Source organism: Tyto alba, unplaced genomic scaffold (assembly GCF_018691265.1).
Source record: "Tyto alba isolate M040663 unplaced genomic scaffold, T.alba_DEE_v4.0 Super-Scaffold_14, whole genome shotgun sequence".
In the NCBI taxonomy this organism is placed as follows: domain Eukaryota; kingdom Metazoa; phylum Chordata; class Aves; order Strigiformes; family Tytonidae; genus Tyto; species Tyto alba.
This window is the reverse complement of record NW_024881276.1, coordinates 22,698,138-22,720,257: the sequence shown is the minus strand read 5'-3', so window position 1 is coordinate 22,720,257 and position 22,120 is coordinate 22,698,138. Positions and strand designations below refer to the sequence as shown.

Below are 22,120 nucleotides of genomic sequence, written 5' to 3'. Positions count from 1 at the left end.
CTCCCTGCTCCCTGTGCCCTTGCACTCGGGCAGGACATGGGGAGTTGGAGGGTCCTTGAAACCTCAGTAGCAGCTGAAAACTTCAGTGTGCTATCAGCATTCTTCCCATACCAAAGCCAGTGCTGAATCCAAAACACAGCACTGTTCTAGTTACCAAAACTGAACATTAACTCTACTCCAGCCCAAACCAGGACACATTCTATATCAGATTATGTTAAAAGCATTATTTAATGTCTTCAGAAAAGTTTTGTGTGGGGAAACAAACCACTGAGAATTAAAAGAAAAAGGATAGTTTTAATGAAATACATTTAGTTTCTACTCATTTATGGCAATTACGAATGAAAATGAGTATTACCAATGTTATTCCAAAGTTTATGTTTTGAAGTGGTTTTAAATTACCGTAATTTAAATTTGTTAATACTATTTTACAGCAATTTTACTTTGACAGATGCTAAAAGAGTAAGCAGAGACTTGGAATAAGAAGGTGACACTGATCTATATAAAGTGTGTCTCTTCAATAAAAGATTACTTTTTGAAATGTGGGGGGAGGATTCCAAGTCAATAGCTGTAGTACTTCTGATGCCAAATGAAGTCAGTTGAGCCTTTTACATTTACAAATGTAAGTGGATTTTTATGTATTAGAGTCTTAACTGAACATCATTTAAAAAATATATGTGGTTAACTGTTCATGAAAGATAAGATACTGAGTAATAGTGGAGTGTGGATTCAGAGAATAAAATAGCCATCAGTATGGGGGATTTCATTGTATGTTAGGAGCACGGAAATAGGAAAAAACACGTGTTTTCTTGTATGGATAGTTCTGAGCGCATCAGCACAATTCAAGTTGTGCTAATAAATATTTTCCACATTTGTAAATGTTCAGATTGTGATTTGTTGACTGGTTTTGGTATTCATGTTCTGTGTCAGAAATTATCCTATTCAAGAAATCTTTGCAAGTATGTTTGAAGAGTACAAATTTTGGATTTCAGCTATGGGGGTACAGGTTTTGTGATGTGATGAGCTGCATACTTTGAATTATCTGGTGGGTAAAAGAATACCAAAAGCCACTTATAAAGGTTTGTAAGTGCCCTCAGAGGGACATTTCTTCTTTTTCAGGTAACCTTTTATTTTGAGGATTGTGTTGCTTTGCAATCCAATTGCTCAGAAACCTGTAAACAAACTTCCAGTTCACTGCTTGAATGGAAGAATTTGTCTTTTAAACTATATTTAAGCATTTATTTCACTCAGTAGGTAAATGTTCATTCAGTAGATGAACTTCTGATCAAAGACTCTTTCCATCCTCAAATTTTCCCTTGCATCTTTTTGAGAAGACTTTAGAATAGATTTCTTTAGAACTGTTATGTCAGTCATTAAATAAGTAGCAGTAAAGGAGGATTGATTTGCCACAACTATTGCAGTCTTCAAACAGTCCTATTCTGTTTTCATAACCTATTAATTTTTCATGTTTGAGAGCTTGACCTACCATAGTTATCTGATTGTATTGTTTGTTATTAACACTAGATGGAAGATTCCATATTTTAAGTAAAGGCACCAAGAGCTTAAATTATTACTGGAAGAGGCTCCTAAAAATGCATGTTTGTGGTGACAGTTTTTTAAAAGGTTGTCATTGTTCTAACTGATGTTTTGGCAAATGTAATTTCAATTTTGAAAAATAACTAGTTTTTTATTAGTTGGGTGCAGTACTAACATCTGTCTGAACTGATTTTAATAAATCTATTTATCTGTAAATTTTGTGAGGGTTCTTTAAATGCTATAGATGAAAGAAAATATAAGCTTTTGTGAAATTTTGAAGTATTGTTATGGAGGTTGTTTATATCTAGTGATGTCAAATTAGCTTAAAATAAACCTAGTTTGTGTAAAACAAACAAATAAAACCAAACAACATGACTTAACAATTCTGTTACTCTTACCATTGTTTTGAAGGAATATCCTTTCAAATAATAATTTCTTAACTCTAGCTTAGGACTGAAATGAAGAATGTGTTTCTTTCTTCTGTTTTTTCTTTTTTTCCCTATTTGGATTATGTATCAAAATAAAGTCCACTTAACATTTAATAAAAATGTAATCATATTGCATAAGATTTCTAAGAGTGTAGACTTTCTAAAGTGGCAGGGTAAGAGAATATGTCTTTAACATCAGAAAATAAAAAACTCATTTGGTGTTCATTACACTAGTCTGAAGTTAAAATTATTGATTTTACATTTAATGGGCAGTGAGGATAAGAGGTATAAGCTCCTGTGTAAATACCACACTTGAATTTTGGAATCTAAACTTTGGTTAGAAATAGAATTGTAGCTCAACACATACAAAGAATGGGTTATTTACTGCTGTTTTCTCTGTATGTATGTTTCAGGGGTCCATTCAGCGTTGTACGGCGATGTATCAACCGGGAAACAGGGCAACAGTTTGCTGTAAAGATTGTCGATGTAGCAAAATTCACTTCAAGTCCTGGATTAAGCACAGAAGGTAAGAATGAATAATTAAGCAAATTCTAATCAGACAGGTTTTTTGATTTGTCAACCTTTTCTATGTTTGCTTGCTTTGTAAGATCTTTTCTGGTTTATATTTTGTAGAAGTTTTCCAGCAAGGTCTTACATGTCAAATTTAACTTGATTTAATGTAGCTGTTGATGGTTTGCATTTGACACCTGGGTCTAAACAAAAGGCTTGGGACTATACTAAGACATTTTATTTTTTCAATTCCACTTGTGTTATATTAATATAGTTATAATTCAAGGTAGCAGGTCATTGAGTTAACAGATCATAAACACTTTCTGGGTTTAATGTGGTTTTGTTTTGTTTGGTGATTTTGATTGTGGATTCTTGGTGGGGTTTTTTGTTTGATTGGTTGGTTTTGGTTTGGTTTGGGTTGGATGTTTTGGTTTGGGTGTTTTTGTTTGTTTTTTAAAAAAGGTTTTGAATTGTTGTATCTTAATATTACAAATCTAATACATATAAGGTTATAAGTGAATGTGGAGCAAGTCCTTAACTCTACATAAGAGTCTGAGACTATTTTTCACAAATTCTTTTCATCTTATGTACTCCGCATTTTGGCTTTCTTCTGTGGTGGTTTTTTTTTTTTTTTTATTTCTTGTGTACTTCTCTATCCAGGTTCTAGGTTTATTATTTCAAAGATTTTTTTTTTCTTAATTTTTTTAAATTTATTTGGCTTATTTTTGATATGGCATTCCTTAAACACATTGGTGGAGAGCCATGATGGTGGTACTTGCAAAAAATAAATATTATATAACTTACCTGGGAGGTAGCTGTATTTCTAAATTGTGTTAAAGTGTAAACTGGAGTGGAATGATAAGAGTAATCCTTAGGAACACTCTTCACATCAAAGTTTTGCCCTCTGCAAGACCATTTTGGTCTTGAAAGGTTATATTTGTATGACTTTCCACTTCCAGTCTTTCTCTGAGGCACAGGAGTGGGAGAATAGGACATTCTGCATATGAAGGAGATGATGACAATTTCTTCCATTAATTTCACATACATGTAGAGTTCTAAGAGGTAAAGGGCTGAATATGCCTCCATGCTTATAATTAAATCTAAAAAGTCTGTGTTCTTGAGTGCTTTTGCATAAGTACCCGTGTAGGATGATGTGTGTTTATGGGTAAGAACTTCATCTTTATATTTGTCAGCAGTGTACTCTTGTGGCAAAGGCAGCCAACTGCACAGTATACTGTTGCAGAAGTGTAGCCAGCAAGTCAAAGGAAGTGATTATTCTCTCTATTCATCCCTTGTGAGACCACATCTGGAGCACTGTGTGCAACCTTGGTTTCCCTGGTACAAGAAAAACAATGATGTACTGGCATGAGTCCAACAGAGATGGACTGAGGGAACTGTGTTTGTCTAGGCTTAAGAAGCTAAGGTAAGATTTAGCGCTATCTTCAACTATTTAGTAGAAGGGTATAGAGCAGATGGACCCAAACTCTTCGTATAGGCACATAGTGAAAAGACAAGAGGCCATGTAGACAAGGTGCAATGTGGAAAATTCCAGTTAGAGACAAGAAGGAAAAAAAAATCCACCCTGTGAGTGGTAAAACTTTGCTACAGGTTGCACAGAGGGATTGTGGAAAGCAACCCCAGAGATGCTCAGAACTGGGCTGCACAAGGCTCTGAGCTGCCTGACCTACTTCAACCTGCATTGAGCAAGAGTTTGCATTAGAAGACCTCCAGAGGTTCTGTGCAAGGTACATGATTTTGTGGTATTGGTAGCAACAGTCTACGTGTAATCTGTGGGGCAATATAGTTTTAATACTATTTAGCAAGAATATCTAATTTTAACAGTCCTATGCTTAAAAAGGGGTTAAATTAAAACTGGGTTTGATACAATGTTTCAATTTTTAAACTAGTTAATTTAAAACTTGTTTTAATACAGTGTTTTAGTTTAAACCTAGTTTTGATAATATGCTTCAGTTTCTTTAACTTGTGTGAAGGTTGGGTATGGAATATGTTTTAAAAGCACTATTTGCTAGTCTAAACTATTCATTAAAAAAAATATACTGATTTCTTAGAATAATAATAGCTACTTTACCACAGTAACAAAAGCAATAAAGCTTGTAAAATTGATAATTCTCTAGGTACTATCATAAGCATTTGTGGTATCTGATAGAGAAGCCACTAGCTTGTAAAGCAAACTTTTATCAAGCATAGCATTCTTTCCATAAGGCTGATCAATACACGTAGTGTGTATAGACATGTACATCTCAAGTGATTTTTATGTCTGTGCATCTCTGCAGTGATTTGATAGTAGGAAAAAAATATTAATGTTATGTAACGATGCCTGACAGCTAACAAATCTAATTTAGACTAAATTCTATTGAATTTAAGTATTAGTATTCATGGTCTTGCATACTGTGTGTCATCAATCTCTGTAGTGTTGTAATTCAACCATTTAATGAAGTATATTGACACCTTGTCAGTGTTCAAGTGGCTGCATGATCTACTAGATTAATGTTGGCTATTTTACATGATGACAGATTCTATTACAGTTCACTATGCTTTCTTATCACAGAGATACAAAAATTAAAAATATGCATAGGAAAATGCAAAGCTTGAATGATTTTATGTATAAAAGAGATTATTTTGTACAGTTCAATTTAGAGGATTCACCTGGGAGAGTACTTGATGCTCTTAGAAGCTAGTTTATTCAATAAGGTCTAAAAAGTATCAGTGTAAGTAAACTTATTTTCAAATACAGCTCTTAATTGTTATACTCCGAACTTTTGGTATAGAAAAGTGTAAAAAGCATGTTTCTTACTTCTGAATTTGTTATAGCTCACACTGTAGTTACTTTTTACTGTCCATTTCTTCTTCTGCTCTCTTCATATCCCATGCATTTTCTTTTTCTTTTAGTTTTCTCTGTGTAGCTTGCATATCTTACTTTTAGTTAGCTATTCTAATACCAAATATCTCTAAATGCAAACACGATTTCTCAGGAAGAGAATGGTGATAGGTTCCTTACTATTTAGTAAAAGCCTATATATGTTATTTGTTTGCCTTCTCTTAATGTCAGATTGCTCTTTTGTAGCATGCTGAGTGTTTTTAAAAGCAATTTAAAGGACAGTGCCCTGTGCTTACAGTGCATGTCTTGTTAAAGTTGTTTTTAAAGATTTCATTTATCGTATATTAGATTCAGTTATCTGTAATTCATTTTGATTGAAATGTCCTCACAAAGAAAGCTATTACCATTGTTTCCACAATCTTCCAATATTCTAGACTTTATTTATTAGGTTGCTATGCACATCTGTACAGGTTTATATGTGTGCAAGCCACCGTGAAGCAGAATATTTGAGCTGATAAGGAGAGATTCAGTTTTCCTTTCGAACCCCATCTGGTTCTAGTGGAAGTGAGCTGTGAAAACCATCTCTGCAAAATTTTTTTGTCTATGACAGAGAAAATTGTAGCCAACAAAGAAGTGTTTTGTATATAGTTCTTGGACTACTTCTAGCCCTGAGAAAGGCACGATAATTGAATCAAAACTGTCATTGCAATGGATCATCCATTTTAGGAGAAGAATTCCAAAATTATTTAACTGAGGGAGGATATGTGAAAATTGGCATCAGTTTGTTTTTTTCCTACAAAGGACCCACAGATCTTTTTCCTGACATGTTTTCATGTCATCCCTGACATGATTTTCTTACAGTTGAGACCTTACTCTTGTTCTGCTTGTTTTTTTAAATAGTATACCCTTGTTGGGTTTGGGGGGGGGTGTTAAAATTTTATTTAGACTTGCATTTTTTAAATCACTTTATCAGTGCAGTTCATTTTAAAGACATTGTTTAATTCTGACTAAAGATGAATAACATTATATAAACCTTTCAATATTGGAAGGCTGTGGTGAATCACAAGTTATTTTTTGCCAAAGGAACTGTGTGTAAGATTCCTGCACCTCCCTGTTTTTTCAAAGTTTTAAGCAAAAAAAGCAGTGTCAGTGTTGAGCTCAAGTCTTTGAGAAAAAATATTGCACCTCTGTGCGTCATCAAATTTTATGGTACTGTACCATATGTAGACTGGATTTGAAAAAAGAGCAAGTGACTGTTTGCCTTTGATTTGGAAATGCCAACTTATCTGAAATTTCTAGTAATTGTCAGTTCTGTGTTATACTATATTTCACAGATCAAGGGAAGTTAGTTCCTTCTGTGTGGCATTACCGGGCCCACACCTCAGCTCTTGTGCCCAGTTTGGGGCCTCACAATTTGAGGGATGCCAAAGAACCAGAAAGGTCCCAGCAAAGGCCTATCATGATAGTCAGGACCCTACAAAATATGATGGGCAAAAAGGTGTTGAGGAAACTGGGTTTGTTTAGCCTGATGAAGAACAGGCTCAGAGGATTATATCATAGTAGCCTACAACCACTTGAAGAACTGCAAAAATTGCAGAGCCAAGCTGTCTTTAACAGTGGCAGCTATTACAATAGAATAATGGTCAGAAATTGTTGCTTGGAAGGTTCAAATTGAGCATCAAGGAAAAATTTGTCCACTGGGAGGGTAGTGAAGCAGGTAGTGGTAGCGCAGAGAGGTTATAGGACCTCTGTCCCAGGAGTTTTTCAAGACTTTGCTAGATGAAGACACAGCTGTCCTGATCTATTATTATCAATAACCTCACTTTGAGTCAGGGTTGGTTTGGATGACCATCAGAGGTTATTTCCCACCAGCATTTCTGTGATTTGGTAAAAATATTAAGCAGGCATCATTATAGGTTTTCTTTCATTGAGGTAGAAAATAAGGGGATATTTCAGAGAATGAAAAGCTGCACCAGCTTGACTTTACTTTTTCTTTTATTATTATTCTAACCGTATGAGAAATCTTAATCAAAGTATCTAGTGATAGTAGTGTTGCAGATACAACAGGAGCTTTCTTGAAAATTCATTGTGTGTATGTCTCAGTACTGAAGAGGTTGAAGCATCTGTTTATAGACTGCAGAAATTCCATAGTGACACCTCTGTTAATAAGAAAATGCACCAATATGGAGTTTTGAAGTGAAGGTGTTTAAAATGTTAGTAGCTGCCTGTCATGGAGTTTGTTGCTGGTCTTTTAAATACCGCTATAGTTTCTGTGTATGCTGCACAAACAATAAAGCAGGTTGGGGTAAAAATGTAGGAAGCATTTGAATTTACTGTGTAGCTATGGTAAGACAAAATCAAGTCTAAAAATAATGCTTCATAGAAAATATATGTTAAAAAAAAATGGGTGTCAAGGTCATGATAAAAGGGATCTGTACTAGAGTTTGTGCCTATCAACAGGACTTGAAGGCTGGTGCTTAAAACCACTTTTGATGCTTGTCATTTCAAGAGTCTACCTTTCTGGGGAATGTGTTGTTCATAGCTCAGTTCTACTTCTTTCACACATGGGTAGAATTATTTTTGGTACAGGAAATGTTACCTAAGCCTCTCTGAGGGGTTTGCTTGTTTTAACTTAATGAAGGATTTGAGTTTTCTTCTTTTTTTTTTTCTGGAGAAGCCATAGGCTGGTTTGGTAATAATTTCAGTTCAACTAATTTGTGTGTGTAGATTTAATAAGTGTCTAACTGTTTTATAGGTCTGCTATAACTTTCATAAACAAAGTGTCATTAGAATTAAATATGTCTCTGCAGAAATATAAGAGATGGAACCAAGCTTTTTTCTCCAGAAGACATTTCTGTGTTGAAGCATGTTAATCATATAATAGATACAGTGAAGCACAGGAATGCATGAAAGCATAACAAGGACTTCTTTCTCAGGGTTTTTTAAGTGTAAAATACATTGTTATATATTAGGGGCCTTTTTTGGTGCTGTTTCTAGAATGTGCCCGGATATCGGCTTCCAGGAGTGGAATACTAAGTGTCACTGGTCAAACTATCATTGTTTTGACATCTTTGAAGTCTCACATACGAATTCAGTTGGTCCAGGGAAGCAAATATGAAGTTCTATAACGAAATACGGCCTTTCATCCAGATCATAAGCAAAGAGTAATAAAGAACAACTATATGGTGCTATTTTATTTCAAGAACTTAACATTTCTTGAAACTTGAAGCAAGTGTATTCACAGCAGTGTTGATGTAACGCATTCCCTTTCCATCTTCAGAAGGGAAAGCATAATTTGTGAATATATTACACCCCCTTTAAAGCATACAAGAATATTTACCTATTTTTTTGTTAACTATTGCTTAAATAGAAGGAAAATCATTAAGGTTTTATGCACTGCAAGCAATTGGTTCTTTATTCCTCCTAATCAGTCTCCAAAACAAGGACAGTTTTGTTTGCTGTAGGACTTCAGTCCCTTGCCTTAAATATGTATCTGTTTTTACTGGATTTACTATAGTACTGAACGCACAATGGCTTTCCACGACTGCAACTCTCCCCCCACACTTTTTAAATCTTACTACTTGGCTACACATTGCTCTGATAACTCTGTTCATCTGTTCTTGATTTCACTGTAGTGCCAACATTGTAAAATCACTATTATATTTAGTGACTGAAACCACTATGGACCAGTTGTGCACTGTGAGATTTGGTAGGTCTTTATATAACGTTAGCATGAAATTGTTTTTGAGGATGCTATCATGCAGCTGAGCACCAAGAGTAGTCAACATATTTTTCAATTTTATAAATGTAAACAGTACCGCTTATAGGTTTCAGAATGCAATCATATGAAGTGTATTTGACTGTCATTTTAAGAAGTATTCATTCTAAGAATAACATATTAGATTATTCATTTTAAAATGGCTATATCTTTAAATTCTTAGAACATATATTATAATGAAACAATTATGTCATTAACACTAAACAGAATTTATACAGCAGATAATATATAATTGAACTGTTATTTTTGTTATATAAATGAGTATGCAGTTGACCTGGATTTTTTTAAAAAAGTAATCATAATTGATTGAAAAGTGTTCCTGAAGAAACTTTGGTATAATCTTTTCTCTCACTTTACATTCCACTTCCATATATGTGGAACAAGAGGATATGTTCATGTATGTGGACAAGAAAATTAGACCTATGCAAATGAATCTTGTTATGAAAAGTTTCTTTAAACTTACTGTGATTTAAGTCAGTGAAAGTCAGTAAATATGGTTTGTCACATAAAAATTAATTTATTTTTGCACATATAAAATAGGGCTTAGTGTGACCATTTGATTAAAATCTTTAATGAAATAACTAGTAGTGTTAAATATGTGAATCTTGTTGTGTAATACATAATATCAAACCTTTTTTCTGAAGAAATACACATAATTTATGCACACCTTAGTCACCTCAAGTCATAAAAAAGATATTTACTAATTGAGGAAAATATCTATACAGACTAGTATTTATGCATTGCTTCTGCTTAATCTGGATAAACACTGGTTGGTCTTTTAAATTTGTTGTTTGAATCCCATCTATACCTGGGAGCTCAGAACCATTTAGAATACAAGTTTCACTGAAAATTAAACTTGAAAATATTTTAATTCTTAATAAAATTTTTAAATTTAGGAAAAACATTTTCAGATAGTGTTTGTGGTTCAGCATAAATCACAGAACCCAAAAGGTAAGCTGCAGTTGATACTATTTATTCCAAGTGGACTAGTAAAGTGATGCCTGCCAGGTAATCCTGTGGTGCACTAAGTACCTTATAAAAGTATTGGAGATAACTGTCCTAGGTTTGTTTTGTGGTTGGGGGGGGAGGGTTTTGCCGGTGGTAAGCCTATGATTGAAATGTCCATCCCAGTCAGCTACAGTTGTATCCTCAGTCAGTCACTCTGAACCTGATACTGCTTTCCAATCCATCTTTTTCAAACTGTAATGAGAAAGACAGTAGTTGAGCAGGGTTCTAAAAAGCCATCTATACTAATTCTCTCCCCATGAAAACAAGGAAATAAAATATCACAGCCACACTTGGCTATTTTTCAAAAACAGGCTGTAAAATCTCATACAATTTCAATCTTGTCTACCCTTTTACTAAATATTTATTTGCAAGGATGTGGTAGTTGAAGAGTATGTTGACTTATGTGCTTACATTTGGTGGTTTAATATGTGAAGTATTTGGTAAAGGAGATGTCTAAGAACTCTCAACTTTGTGTCAATCAGGAAAGTCTTAGGCACCTAACGGACTAACGTATTGTTGGAGTGTTCATTGCCTCTAAGTGTATTTATACAAATGTGGGTCCATTCCATTGAGGCCCAAAAGTGATGATGGAGCTGAGAGATATCATTGCAAGGCCACTCTGGATAATGTTTGAATTATCATGGTGATTGAGAGAGGTGCCTAAGGACTGGAAGAGAGCAAACGTCACTCCTGTCTTCAAGAAGGGCAAGGAGGTCCCAGGGAACTACAGGTCAGTCAGCTTCACCACCATCCCTGGGAAGGTGATGGAACAGCTAATCCTGGAAACTATTTCCAAGCAAATGAAGGGCAAGAAAGTCATCAGGAGTAGTCAGCATGGATTCGCCAACAGGGAAGTCATGGTTAACCAACTTGAGAAACTTTCAGTATGAAACAAATGGCCTGGTAGATGAAGGAGAGAAAGACATTTGGTCTACCCACACTTCAGGAATGCCTTTGACACTTTCCCATAAGATCTTCATAGAGAAACTGAAGGATTATGGGATGGATGAGCAGTGAGGTGGATTGAAAACTGCCTGAAGCTGAGTACAGAGGGTGCTCACCAGCAGCACAAAGTCTAGTTGGAGTCCGGTAACTACCGTTGTACCCCAGGAGTCAATACTGGGTCCAGTCATCTTCAACACCTCCATCAATGATCTGGGCAATGGGACAGAGCGTACCCTCAGCAAAGTTGCAGGTGACTCCAAACTGGGAGGAGTGGCTGATAAACCCGAGGGTTGTGCTGCCATCCACAGGGAGCTCAACAGGCCAGAGAAACGGGCTGACAGGAACCTCATGCAGTTCAACAAGGGGAAGTGTGCAAAGTCCTGCAGGCGGGGATGAGCAACCCCGTGCACCAGTACCTGCTGGGGCTGCCCAGGTGGAAAGCCTTTATACGGAAAAGGTCCTGTGGTGGTCCTGGTGGACACCAAGTTGGATGTGATGCAGCAATGTGCCCTGTGCAGAGAAAATGAAGAAATGCTGAGCACTGGGGCTGCTCAGCCAGAGAAGGGAAGGCTCAGGAGGAATGTCATCAGTGTGTACAAATACCCAAAGGGAGGGTGCAGAGCAAATGGATCCAAGCTCTTCTCAGTGATGCCCAGTGATGGGACCAGAGACAGTGGACACAACCTGAAAAGCAAGAGGCTCCATCTGAACTCAAGGAAATACTTTTTCACTGTGAGGGTTATCAAGTACTGGCGTGAGTTCCCAGAGAGGTTGTAGAGTCTCCATCCTTGGAGATACTCAAAAGCCACCTGGACATGGTCCTGGGCAACTGGATTTAGGTGGCCCTGCTTGAGCCAAGGGGGTTGGACCAGATGATCTCCAGAGGTCCTTTCTAACCTCAGTCATTCTGTGATTTTACAAAGGCAGTTTCATAAGTTCTTTGATGAGTGGATAGCTCTCCTGTGATAGGCCTGGGAGCAGCTGAGCAAGGTATTATTTGGTCTCACTCCTACCCCACATACCATTGTCTCTCTGTGCTGCTTTGTGGGTGTGCAGATGAGGTTTTATCAGATAACCTAACAATGTTTTTCTTTTCTAAAACCCAAGTTTAATAATAGCTTCCTTCTTGCTTAAGAAAGCAAAGTGTTTGAGAAAAGCAAGTTTGTTTAAAAAATCAATCTAGGTTTGAGGGGGAAGCAAGGATATTCCTATTTTGGTGTTCCTAAAGTAGTAAGGAATACCTGGAGCTTTGACCGGTATGATAAGCCAAATGACAAAGGTGTGTGTCTTCACCGTCTTTGCAAAGCAAAGTGGTCATGCAAAGATTATGCAAAGAAATCTGGAAATATACTTTTTAAAAGATTTATTTTGAGAATGCTCTAAAGTCTTCATTCTTAAACATTATTGTCTTTAATCTCTTTGAAAAATGCATGAGATATGTCCAACTTATGTTCTGAAAAATGAAAACACTTTTCTATCTTTGTACATAGTCTATACTCGTCTAACAAATCATGATTCTTGCCAATAGTCCAGTAATAGGCTTCTAACTGTGCTTACCATAATTCAGGCTGGTTACAAACATAGGGAAGATAATAAGCATCAGCTGTATTTTCAAATATTTTCTGTTTGGATGCGAGCATGTATTCTGTTCTGGTCTGTGCAATCAGCAAAATTCAAGATTAATTGCAACTGAGCTGCAATTTCTGTTAATGCATGGATCCAAAGAGAACCTTCTCTGACTCTTAAATGCTAGGGTTTGTGGTTTGTGAATCTAAAAACATAAGTCACTGTGATATGATAAATAATGATCCTTGTGCGGTATCACCCTTCTAGAACTGCTTTTCACGTTAGAATGACAAACCTGTATCCTGCCATAGCAGTAAGACATTGGGAAAAATTCCATCTTCGGATTGTGTGATTTTTGGTTGGGTTAGTTTACATCCTGTGAATATATTGTCTAAAATCTTTATTTTTCCAAAAGAGAAATTTCATGGTTTGTGATCCATAGATTCCTTTTCTTTTGTACTCTAAAGTTTTCTGCTAAATTAGATAGGTACATCATGATCTCAGGTAATCTTTCCACAAATCAGCTACAAACATTTGACTTGGAGATTTCTGAACGTAGTGATTTTTTTACTGGATCATAAATGGATGTGGTTTTGAGCTATAGGCAATGGAAATTTGCAAAAGTAAAGATGTGTTAGCAAATCTTAATGGACCCCCTAAATAGTAGGATGGAAGAATGAATGATAGAGTCCAAAATTCGGGCATGTTTTTAATATGCAATATATATATATATATCTGCCTATATGTTCATTATAATATCCATATACATACAGAGTAAAAACCTTTTAGATCAGATATTGTCTTTTGTAGTTCAAAACTAAAAGTACTTGCTCATAAATTGGTAAAAATACAGGAGATAATCAAGAATGCGTACCTTTAATCAAAATGTTTTTTGATCTTGACTGCTTCATGATCGGTTGCCTAAGAAAATACAAAATACCTTCCTAATGGTTGATATCAATTGCTGTAAGTTGTATCAATCTTTGTACATAGAAGCTGTTACCTTTGTCAATTTGCTGCATATGCACTGGTGAGTGTAATGACAGGTTACTAAAATCAAAACACGTAGCATAATCCTCCTACTGCCTAACTGGTCTTCAAACTGAAAAATTAAGTAGAGAAAAAATGATAAAGATAAATACCAGTGACAAACTATCACAAACTATACTGCAATTTTAGAAACTGAACACTGATCTTAATGGGAACTTCCATTCTAACACCTGCATCAGCAAATATTTATGACTAATACCTGAAGAGTGTAGAAGTTGAGAGATCTCTATAGTATGTCATTATGTGGGAGAATAGAAATACTTTGAGGAGAAGTCCAAAATGTATGGGGTTCAGGAAGTTGTTAGTATGTCACTTGCTTGTGAGAATTAAATACTTTAGGTCACATTATCACATATTAACTTGTATAGATGCAAAGGTATCTGCCTTTCTTGAGTACAAGTCAATGGGTTTAGTCCAGTTGTAAACACTGCCAAACAGTGGCTGTGTTTTCCAGGAAAAGAGTTGCTTTGGTAGAAAAAAAAAAAAATAAAAATCTTGTAATTATTTAATGGTTTGGGTTGGAAGTGACCTTAAAGATCATCCAGTTCCAACCCCCCTGACATGGCAAGGGACCCCTCCCACAAGATCAGGTTGCTCAAAGCCCCGTCCAACCTGGCCTTGAACACTTCCAGGGAGGGGGCAGCCACAGCTTCTCTGGACAACCTGTTCCAGTGCCTCACCACCCTCACAGCAAAGAATTTCTTCCTTCTATCTGATCTAAATCTACCCTCTTTCAGTTTAAAACTCTTACCTCTCATTCTATCCCTTCACTCCCTGATAAAGTGTCCCTTCCCATCTTTCCTGTAGCTTCCTTTAAGTACTGGAAGGCCACTAGAAGGTTTCCCCAGACCCTTCTCTTCTCCAGGCTGAACAACCCCAACTCTTTCAACCTGTCCTCATAAGGGAGGTGCTCCAGCCCCCTGATCATCTTCATGGCCTCCTCTGGACCTGTTCGAGCAGGTCCATGTCTGTCTTACGTTGGGGGCTCCAGAGCTGAACACAGTGCTCTAGGTAGGGTTTCACAAGAGTGGAATAGAGGGGGAGAATCCCCTCCCTTGACCTGCTGGCCACATTTCTCTTGATGCAGCTCAGGTTACAGTTGGCTTTCTGGGCTGCAAGCTCACATTGCAGGTTCATAGTCAGTTTTCCATCCACCAATACTCCAGGTCCTTTCTCACAGGGCTGCTCTCCATCCACTCATCACCCAGCCTGTATTTGTGCTTGGGATTGTCTCAGTCCATGTGCAGGACCTTGCACTTGGTATTGTTGAACTTCATGAGGTTTGCATGGGCCCACCTCTCAAGCCTGTCAAGGTCCCTCTGGATGGCATCCGTTCCCTCCAGTGTGTTGACCACACCACACAACTCGGTGTCATTGCCAAACTTGCTGAGGGTGCACTCAGTCCTGCTGCCCATGTCACCAACAAAGATGTTAAACAGCACTGCTTCCAATACCAACCCCTGAGGAACGCTACTCATCACCACTCTCCACTTGGACATTGAGCCATTGACCACAACTCTTTGAGTGAAACCATCCAGCCGATTCCTTATCTATCAAGTGGTCCATCCATCAAATCCATGTCTCTCCAATCTAGAGAAAAGGATGTCATGCGGGACAGTGTCGAATGCTCTGCATGAGTCCAGGTAGATGACATCAGTTGCTCTTCCCTTATTCACTAACACTGTAACCCCGTTGTAGAAGGCTACCAAATTTGTCAGGCACAATTTGCCCTTAATGAAACCATGTTGGCTGTCACCAATGAGCTCTTTTTTTCCATGTGCCCTAGCATAGTTTCTGGGAGTGTCTACGCCATGATCTTGCTAGACACATAGATAAGACTGACTGGCTTGTAGTTCATTGGGTCTTCCTTTTTTCCCTTTTTCAAAATGGGGTTTATGTTTCCCCTTATCCAGTTAGCGGGAACTTCACCAGACTGCCTCAACATCTCAAATATGATGGATAGTGTCTTAGACACCTCATCCACCAGTTCGCTCAAGACCTGCAGATGGATCTCATCAGGTTCCAATGACCTGTGCACCTCCAGGTCCCTTAAATCCTTTTGTGTAAAGAAAATCTTTGCAGAAAAGAGGGGGAAAAAAAATATTAAGAGAAACAGTGAAGTCAACCTGATATAAAGGCAGATGGAAATGCGTGTTGTTTAGAAGTTATCTTGTAAAACAGTCTAAAGAAAATATTTTTGGTAACATACAGGGTAGAAGACTGGAGATTTTTAGCCTCTCAATGAAGAGAAGCATTTTGATTCAAGTAAATCAGACCTGGAGGTCCTGAGGAGACCTATGAACTTAATTCTGTTTCTTAAAGATTTTCTATATTTTATCTGCTATTCTAGTTCTACTATGTCAAATATTATTGAGTCAGTTGTCTTGTAGTATAATAATTATTTTAACAAAATGAATGAAGTTAGGTACAAAAAATACTTGATTGCCTTTACAGTTACTTTTAAGATTAAAAATCCACTTAAAATCTTGAATGAATATTCATTATATGATTTCAATTTTATCTTTAATACTGCACTGAATTTCCTCCTAATTCTAAATTTTAAAACTATTATATGTATAACTACATATGTTTAAGAACTTGACTGAGACAACTGTTGTTCTTCCCACTGCAGAGTAATCAAATAGAAGATGTATGGTTTTAAAACACTTCAATGACTTAACTACCTAGAAGATAGAATGATGAGAATATTATATCTAACTAAGCACCATAAGATACTTGCATGTTCTTAGGGTTATAGTCTAGCAATTTTGGTTTTTTAAGTGCCAAAGTCTTTAGAATTAGAAGAGAGACCTGTTTTTAACAGCTCTGTGTATTACTGCAGTCTGAGCACTCTGAAACAGCACTTACAAGCATGCCATTTTCCAGCTATAAATCATTTATTTTGATGAAGACACTCATCAGGGACACCTGGATAGCCTACTCATGCTAAATGTATTGTATGTACTTGATTTCCTAATATGAATCCAACCAACAAATATACACAGTGACAGTAAGTAAATTGGCACTGTAAATAAACATACTATAGTTCGTTTACTTAAAATCTATGACAGATCACTTCATATCTAAATAAGACTTTGCCATGTGTTTCTTGGTTGGGGGAGGGGATTGTTCTATGTATTTATTTTGCCTAAAATAGTCAACAGTCAAATTCGTTTTTGAAGTTCCTGTAGAAGCAAAAGCCTGATTGCAAATAAGACTGGTACTAAAAGTCATGTTTTATTCTTTCATAATGTCTTAGGATTTGTTAAGGCACTTCAATGAGGATTTATTTTTAATACTTTACAGAACTGAGAAATTACTTTAAAGATATATTCTAAATTCCAAAGAAAGTTACTAGCAGAGTCAGCGATATAAAACCCAAGTTTCTTGATTTCCTCTGGTTTCCCAGAAGACTAAGTAAAGTTAAAAAATATATTGCTTTATCTACTGTGACAGAAGAAGTTATCGTAGATTTCTTAATATCTGTCACTTTCAACATTGCCTGTGATATAGTGACAATTAACAATTGCAGGTCCTGGTGAAAATATTACCTTAGTTTATAGCATCTTAAATAGTAAAAATGGCTTATGAAATACTACTTTGCCAGAGTAAGGTAGATTTTTTTTTCCTTTGCTAAATCAAGTAAGTATTTGAATCCAAGTTACTACCACATAAATATTTATTATATGTGTTACATACACATCAGTGTTTTCAAGTCTGTACAGGTTATCATTGCAGAATTCTCTTTTGTCCTTGTAGTTCTCTTTGAAAAGCGATGCCAAACTGGAACCTGTGTTTCCAGCACAGGACTGGACAAGTGGGGTTGACATGTTTGGAAAGAAGCTTTTAATCTCTGATGTTGTAGTTTTACAAGTACCTCTGTTCTTGTGCTGCAGAGTAATCGGGCACCTACTGTCTCTGTCTCTCAAAAGCTTATCTGTTTGAGGGGGAAACCAGTAAAGAAACTAGTGCGCCCTGGAAGTGTAGGATGCTAACACCTAGGATTATGCCACTTACCATCTGTGCAGTGTGTGGGTGAGTCTCACTGCTTTGGTCCTTTGTCCCTCAATAAGACTAGCTGAAGTGATTTAACAGCTCCTGGCTGCTGAAAGGGGAGGGAAGGCCCTGTTTCTTTAACCCAGGTTCATTACTGTGCAGTCCTGACATTTCATTTGCATTGGCTTTTGCACATATTACCTTTGGACTGATTTATTCTAACTTAAGTTGGGGTAAAAAGTGAACAGAGGACTTGCACCCTAAGTCTCCTAGTCTTTACTTTCTTATTTATTGAATTGCTTCCATTTTTAAATGCACAGCATTTAGAAACCTATTAGGGTTGAAGAATTACCTTGTTTAAGGGGAAGACATAAGCAAACATAGTTTGAATTTATTCAGCTGGGAATCTTGATATTGTCTTTAGAGGAAAATATATCAGTATATTGTGTGTTAGTCAAGAATCTGAGATAATAAACCGGTGTAGGATGATTAGAAAACAGAAGACAGGTTCACTTCTAAGGGCTACCAGTGACTCTTTAACACATGAATGAATGCGAGCTGGGGTTGGAGTAGGAACAATAGGAGCGCATGTGGTAAATCTCAGTTCCTTCCTGAATAGCTCATAGTCATTGTTTGGTTTTAATTTCTGCCTTAAGTAACAAGCAAGCAGGCAAGCTAGATGGAGAAAGTGCATGCGTAAGGTAACATTAAAATGGAATGAGAGGAAAAAGCCTCAGGTCTTATCAAAGCTACTATCCTTCCTTATCTGTGTTCCTGTCCATCTGGTAGGACTGGTCAGCAACTAAATATCAATTAGGGATTTGAAGATATGTGTTCCATTCTAGAAACTGTTTGAACTACCAGGCCTTTTCCTGCCAGTTTCCTATTTTTGGTCATGTCCTGTTTTGTTCGTGGGTGTGGAGCTGTCTGTATGATTAGTTCTTAAGGGTACTGCTTGGTTTACTGAAGGTGCTTGTTCAGTTGGGATTTGCTACTTTTATGACATCATCCTTCTCCCTCCCCCGTCGCATGGCCAAAAGAAGAGTTTACTAATTGGGGGGGAATTTCAATCGATTTAATTTATTGTCAGTTAGCAAACTTTTAATTATTTATTCTGGTTTTGAAACACAAGCTTAGGCAAAACATCCCTTGCTTCCCCGCTTCCTGGTCTCCATTCCCCTTGTCACACATAGCACTCGGTCCCTTTGGAGGGGCAGCAGGCGGGCAGGAGTTGGAGTCCAGCACATGTTGCTGGTTCCTACCCCTCTGGAGCCATACCCTCCAGCCCTGCTCGGGGTGCTGTTCTGCTCCAGCCCCTGCTCTCTCCTCCTGCTCCACCCTGCTCCTTTTTTCTTCTGGCTCCTTATTCATCCCACTCTGGCTTTGTTGTTTCTTTTATTTTCTCTGGGTTTTTTTGGTGTTTACAGCCCTTTCTTAATTATATTTTCACAGAGGCTCTGTGAAGTCTTTTGGTTTGGAGGTGCCGCATGTGCACTGATGGAGCTCAGCTGTGTCCTCTGGTGGGTCCATTGCTGGGCTGGCTGTGACCACAGCCCCTCATCTCTTCCCACTGAGGGCACACCTGCAGTCCCTCGCTGCATTAGACATAACATCTTGCCAGTTATGCCTAACATACTACAGACACACACACATATTTGTATGAATTTGCTCTTCTTTTTCTCATCTTGGTCTTTGCCAGTCTTGCTTTTTCACTGTCCTATTTGAAGACTTAGTCATTTGCTGCTGTCAGGTAATGTAGGGGTAAATTGATTACAGGGGAAACATAGCAGGAGTTCAGTGCAGGGTACTGTTTTGTCCTTGCTTATCCCTTTGTGTGTTGCAACACAAGATAAACTTCTACCTTGGCTCTGTTGTATTTAGTAAGATCCCCATATAGAGTATAGTCTGTAACAATTTTTGAGGAATTATGTAACAGTCAAAGCTATTTACAGCTTCAGGGCATGGTAATCTGAGTTGCAAATCCTGGTCTGAGGACTGAGGGCACATCCATGTACCAAGATATGCAACCATCTTTGGAGGAAAAAAAAAACCAAAACCTTTTTAATATCTATTCTGTGTTTTTATAAAGATAATTTACATTTTGAAATTTTTCTAGGTCTTCCATGTAGTACCAACTACTGAAAAAAATAAGTTTCTCAGTGATAAAATAAAAACTGATGTGGAAAGACAGTTTCTTTATAAAATCAGGTATCTTCTGCGTTAGTATTTAGAAATGTTATGCTTTACAACAGAGCTTTAGAGCTGTTCATGCTGTGGTGACAATTTGTTTGCTGATAGGAAGGCAGGTTCATATCCTGAATCAAATCTGTACCCTCATGTGACATTGCAATAACTTGATTTCCCCTCACTCTCAGCACTGTTCTTCACTATCACCTTTGCCTCTTGCAACCAGGTTGCTGGATTTGCCCGAGAAGTAGCTCCTCTGAAGAATGTCATGTCAGATGAAGATGATTCTGCTGTCTTTTGCTTTTCTGAAATTATGATTACTCTTCCTAGTAACAGACCTTGGACCTTCAGTTCCTGTACATGCTTGTTTCATCAGTTTGTTGGCTGTATTCATGATCTAGTTGCCCAAAAAGGGAATTAATACTATTGTTCTAGTTCTGAAGTTACTTGTAACAAGTAGGAACTACTGAACTTGAGGGCACTGGCTTTGCTGAGATAATCCAAATTTCAGGATTTGCTTCATCTGTCTCAGAAGATTCTTTCTTCTGTATCAGTCAGTATGGAATTTGAGCTGTGCATCACCCCACATTTGTCACACGTACATTTTGTAGATGCTGGGTGGCACTTGTGTGTAGTTTTTGTTTCATCTTTCCTGTTATTAATGAGGATCTTTCTTACAGGGAGGGTAAAATTTCCTTACCTTGCCAAGCGGACTAGATTCTGGTTTAATATTCCTACAGATTGAATTTTCCACTGCAGTTGTCTGGGGCTGTGAGAGTCAAAGGAATCATGTTCCTTTCATAGTTGGATGGAGTCTGTCTGGCAGAAATTCTTGTCATGTGTTAGTAGGAAGTTAATTGGTGTTCACTTAAATGTTTGCATATAGAGAAAGTTGAACCTATTGAAGAAGGACCCAGTTTCCTACAGAGGTTAGACGTTTTAAGGACTACAATGGGGCAACACTTAAATTTGTTTGCAATGTGATATGTGTTATTATTTATTTGTGTAAATGGTGATCTTGGTAAGTCTTAGTTCTCTGAAGTGGTATGGGAGGACAAAGGACCAGTTTTGATTGTGTAGAGTAACTTATGTTGTTCCTCCACTATTGAGATGTAAATTGTAATTTTCATTTGGTCTGGAGGCTTTTGCGGAAAGGTTAACCCAGAAGAATGTTCTGAAGTCAGGTGGTTTGCTTTGGTTGCTACAGCAATGGAGTTCATTCAGTCCATCTGAGCTGTTTCTGAAAAGGATGGCATGTTTTATGTATCAGGATTTCAAGAAAGAGCTTTAAAAAACAAGCAAGCTCTGTTCTAGGACTTTCTTAAGCCTGCTGTCTGGACAGGTTCTTGTTGGATCCCATTGCAATTTCATGGCTCCTTAGAACTTGGAAGATCATAGAAAGTGATTTTTTTTCCCATTTCATCTGATACTATTCTGATACTTTATTTTAATGTCCGAGTCCATTCTTCAACAGATTTTAACCACTCAGAGTGGACACAGTCCAACTCAAAGATCAGTTATTGCTGAAGGTCTTGTAACTTAAAGTATTAGGTGATTATACTGAAAATGTGTTGTAATAATGAGGGAGGTGTGTATGCTAGAAATGGAAGAAAATTTTCAAACTTTTAAAATTAGAAAATGGAAGCTTTAGCAAATTTTCTTAAAAGTTTTTTGTTCTTACTAATTATATTATGTGTAAATAAGATCTGTATATGAAAATAATTTTCAAAACTAGAGACTATGAAGCAGATTCCATTGCTATTATCAGGCAACTGGTTTTACATCATTTTTATCATGTGAATTTTATCAGTATTTTGGGAACTTGAAGATAAATTTACAGTTAAAAGACAGCAAAACAAAGGAGAAATGGTTGCTACATTTGTGCAGTATTTTAAGTTCAGTCAATGTTTTCATTAAAGTCCATGGACCATTGTAACTGTCCTCAAAGTTTAATTTGTCATATATCTACTTAGACTTTTAGTACATGTATTTTTGCAAAAATTCTTAAAAATGGGTTATGACATGTACATTGTTGTCTGCTTTCACTATTCTTTGATTCCAGTATTTATTGATGTCAACACATGGCACTTTTGTGTCCATGTTTTTTCTCAAGTCCGCACAAGCATCACTTGAATAATATTGCTTGTGGTAACACAAGGTTTAAATTGATTTCAGTTTCATGATTTTCTGTGGTATTTGGAAAACAAAAGCTGAAAGATTAATTTTATAAAGCTCATGTCAAGAATGCTGAAAAGTTCAAAGCTTTAGGCTCAGGTTCAA

General features: G+C 36.9%; 1 protein-coding gene across 11 annotated transcripts in view; it reads left to right on the top strand.

The window, feature by feature from the left end:
* Positions 1 to 22,120, top strand: part of CASK (calcium/calmodulin dependent serine protein kinase) — a 225,617-nt gene that overhangs the window by 53,974 nt on the left and 149,523 nt on the right. For all 11 annotated transcript variants that reach the window (XM_042789080.1, XM_042789086.1, XM_042789084.1 and 8 more), the window contains exon 2: positions 2,375 to 2,487. In XM_042789080.1, coding sequence (XP_042645014.1) covers positions 2,375 to 2,487 — 113 coding nt within the window. The remainder of the gene's footprint in view (positions 1 to 2,374; positions 2,488 to 22,120) is intronic.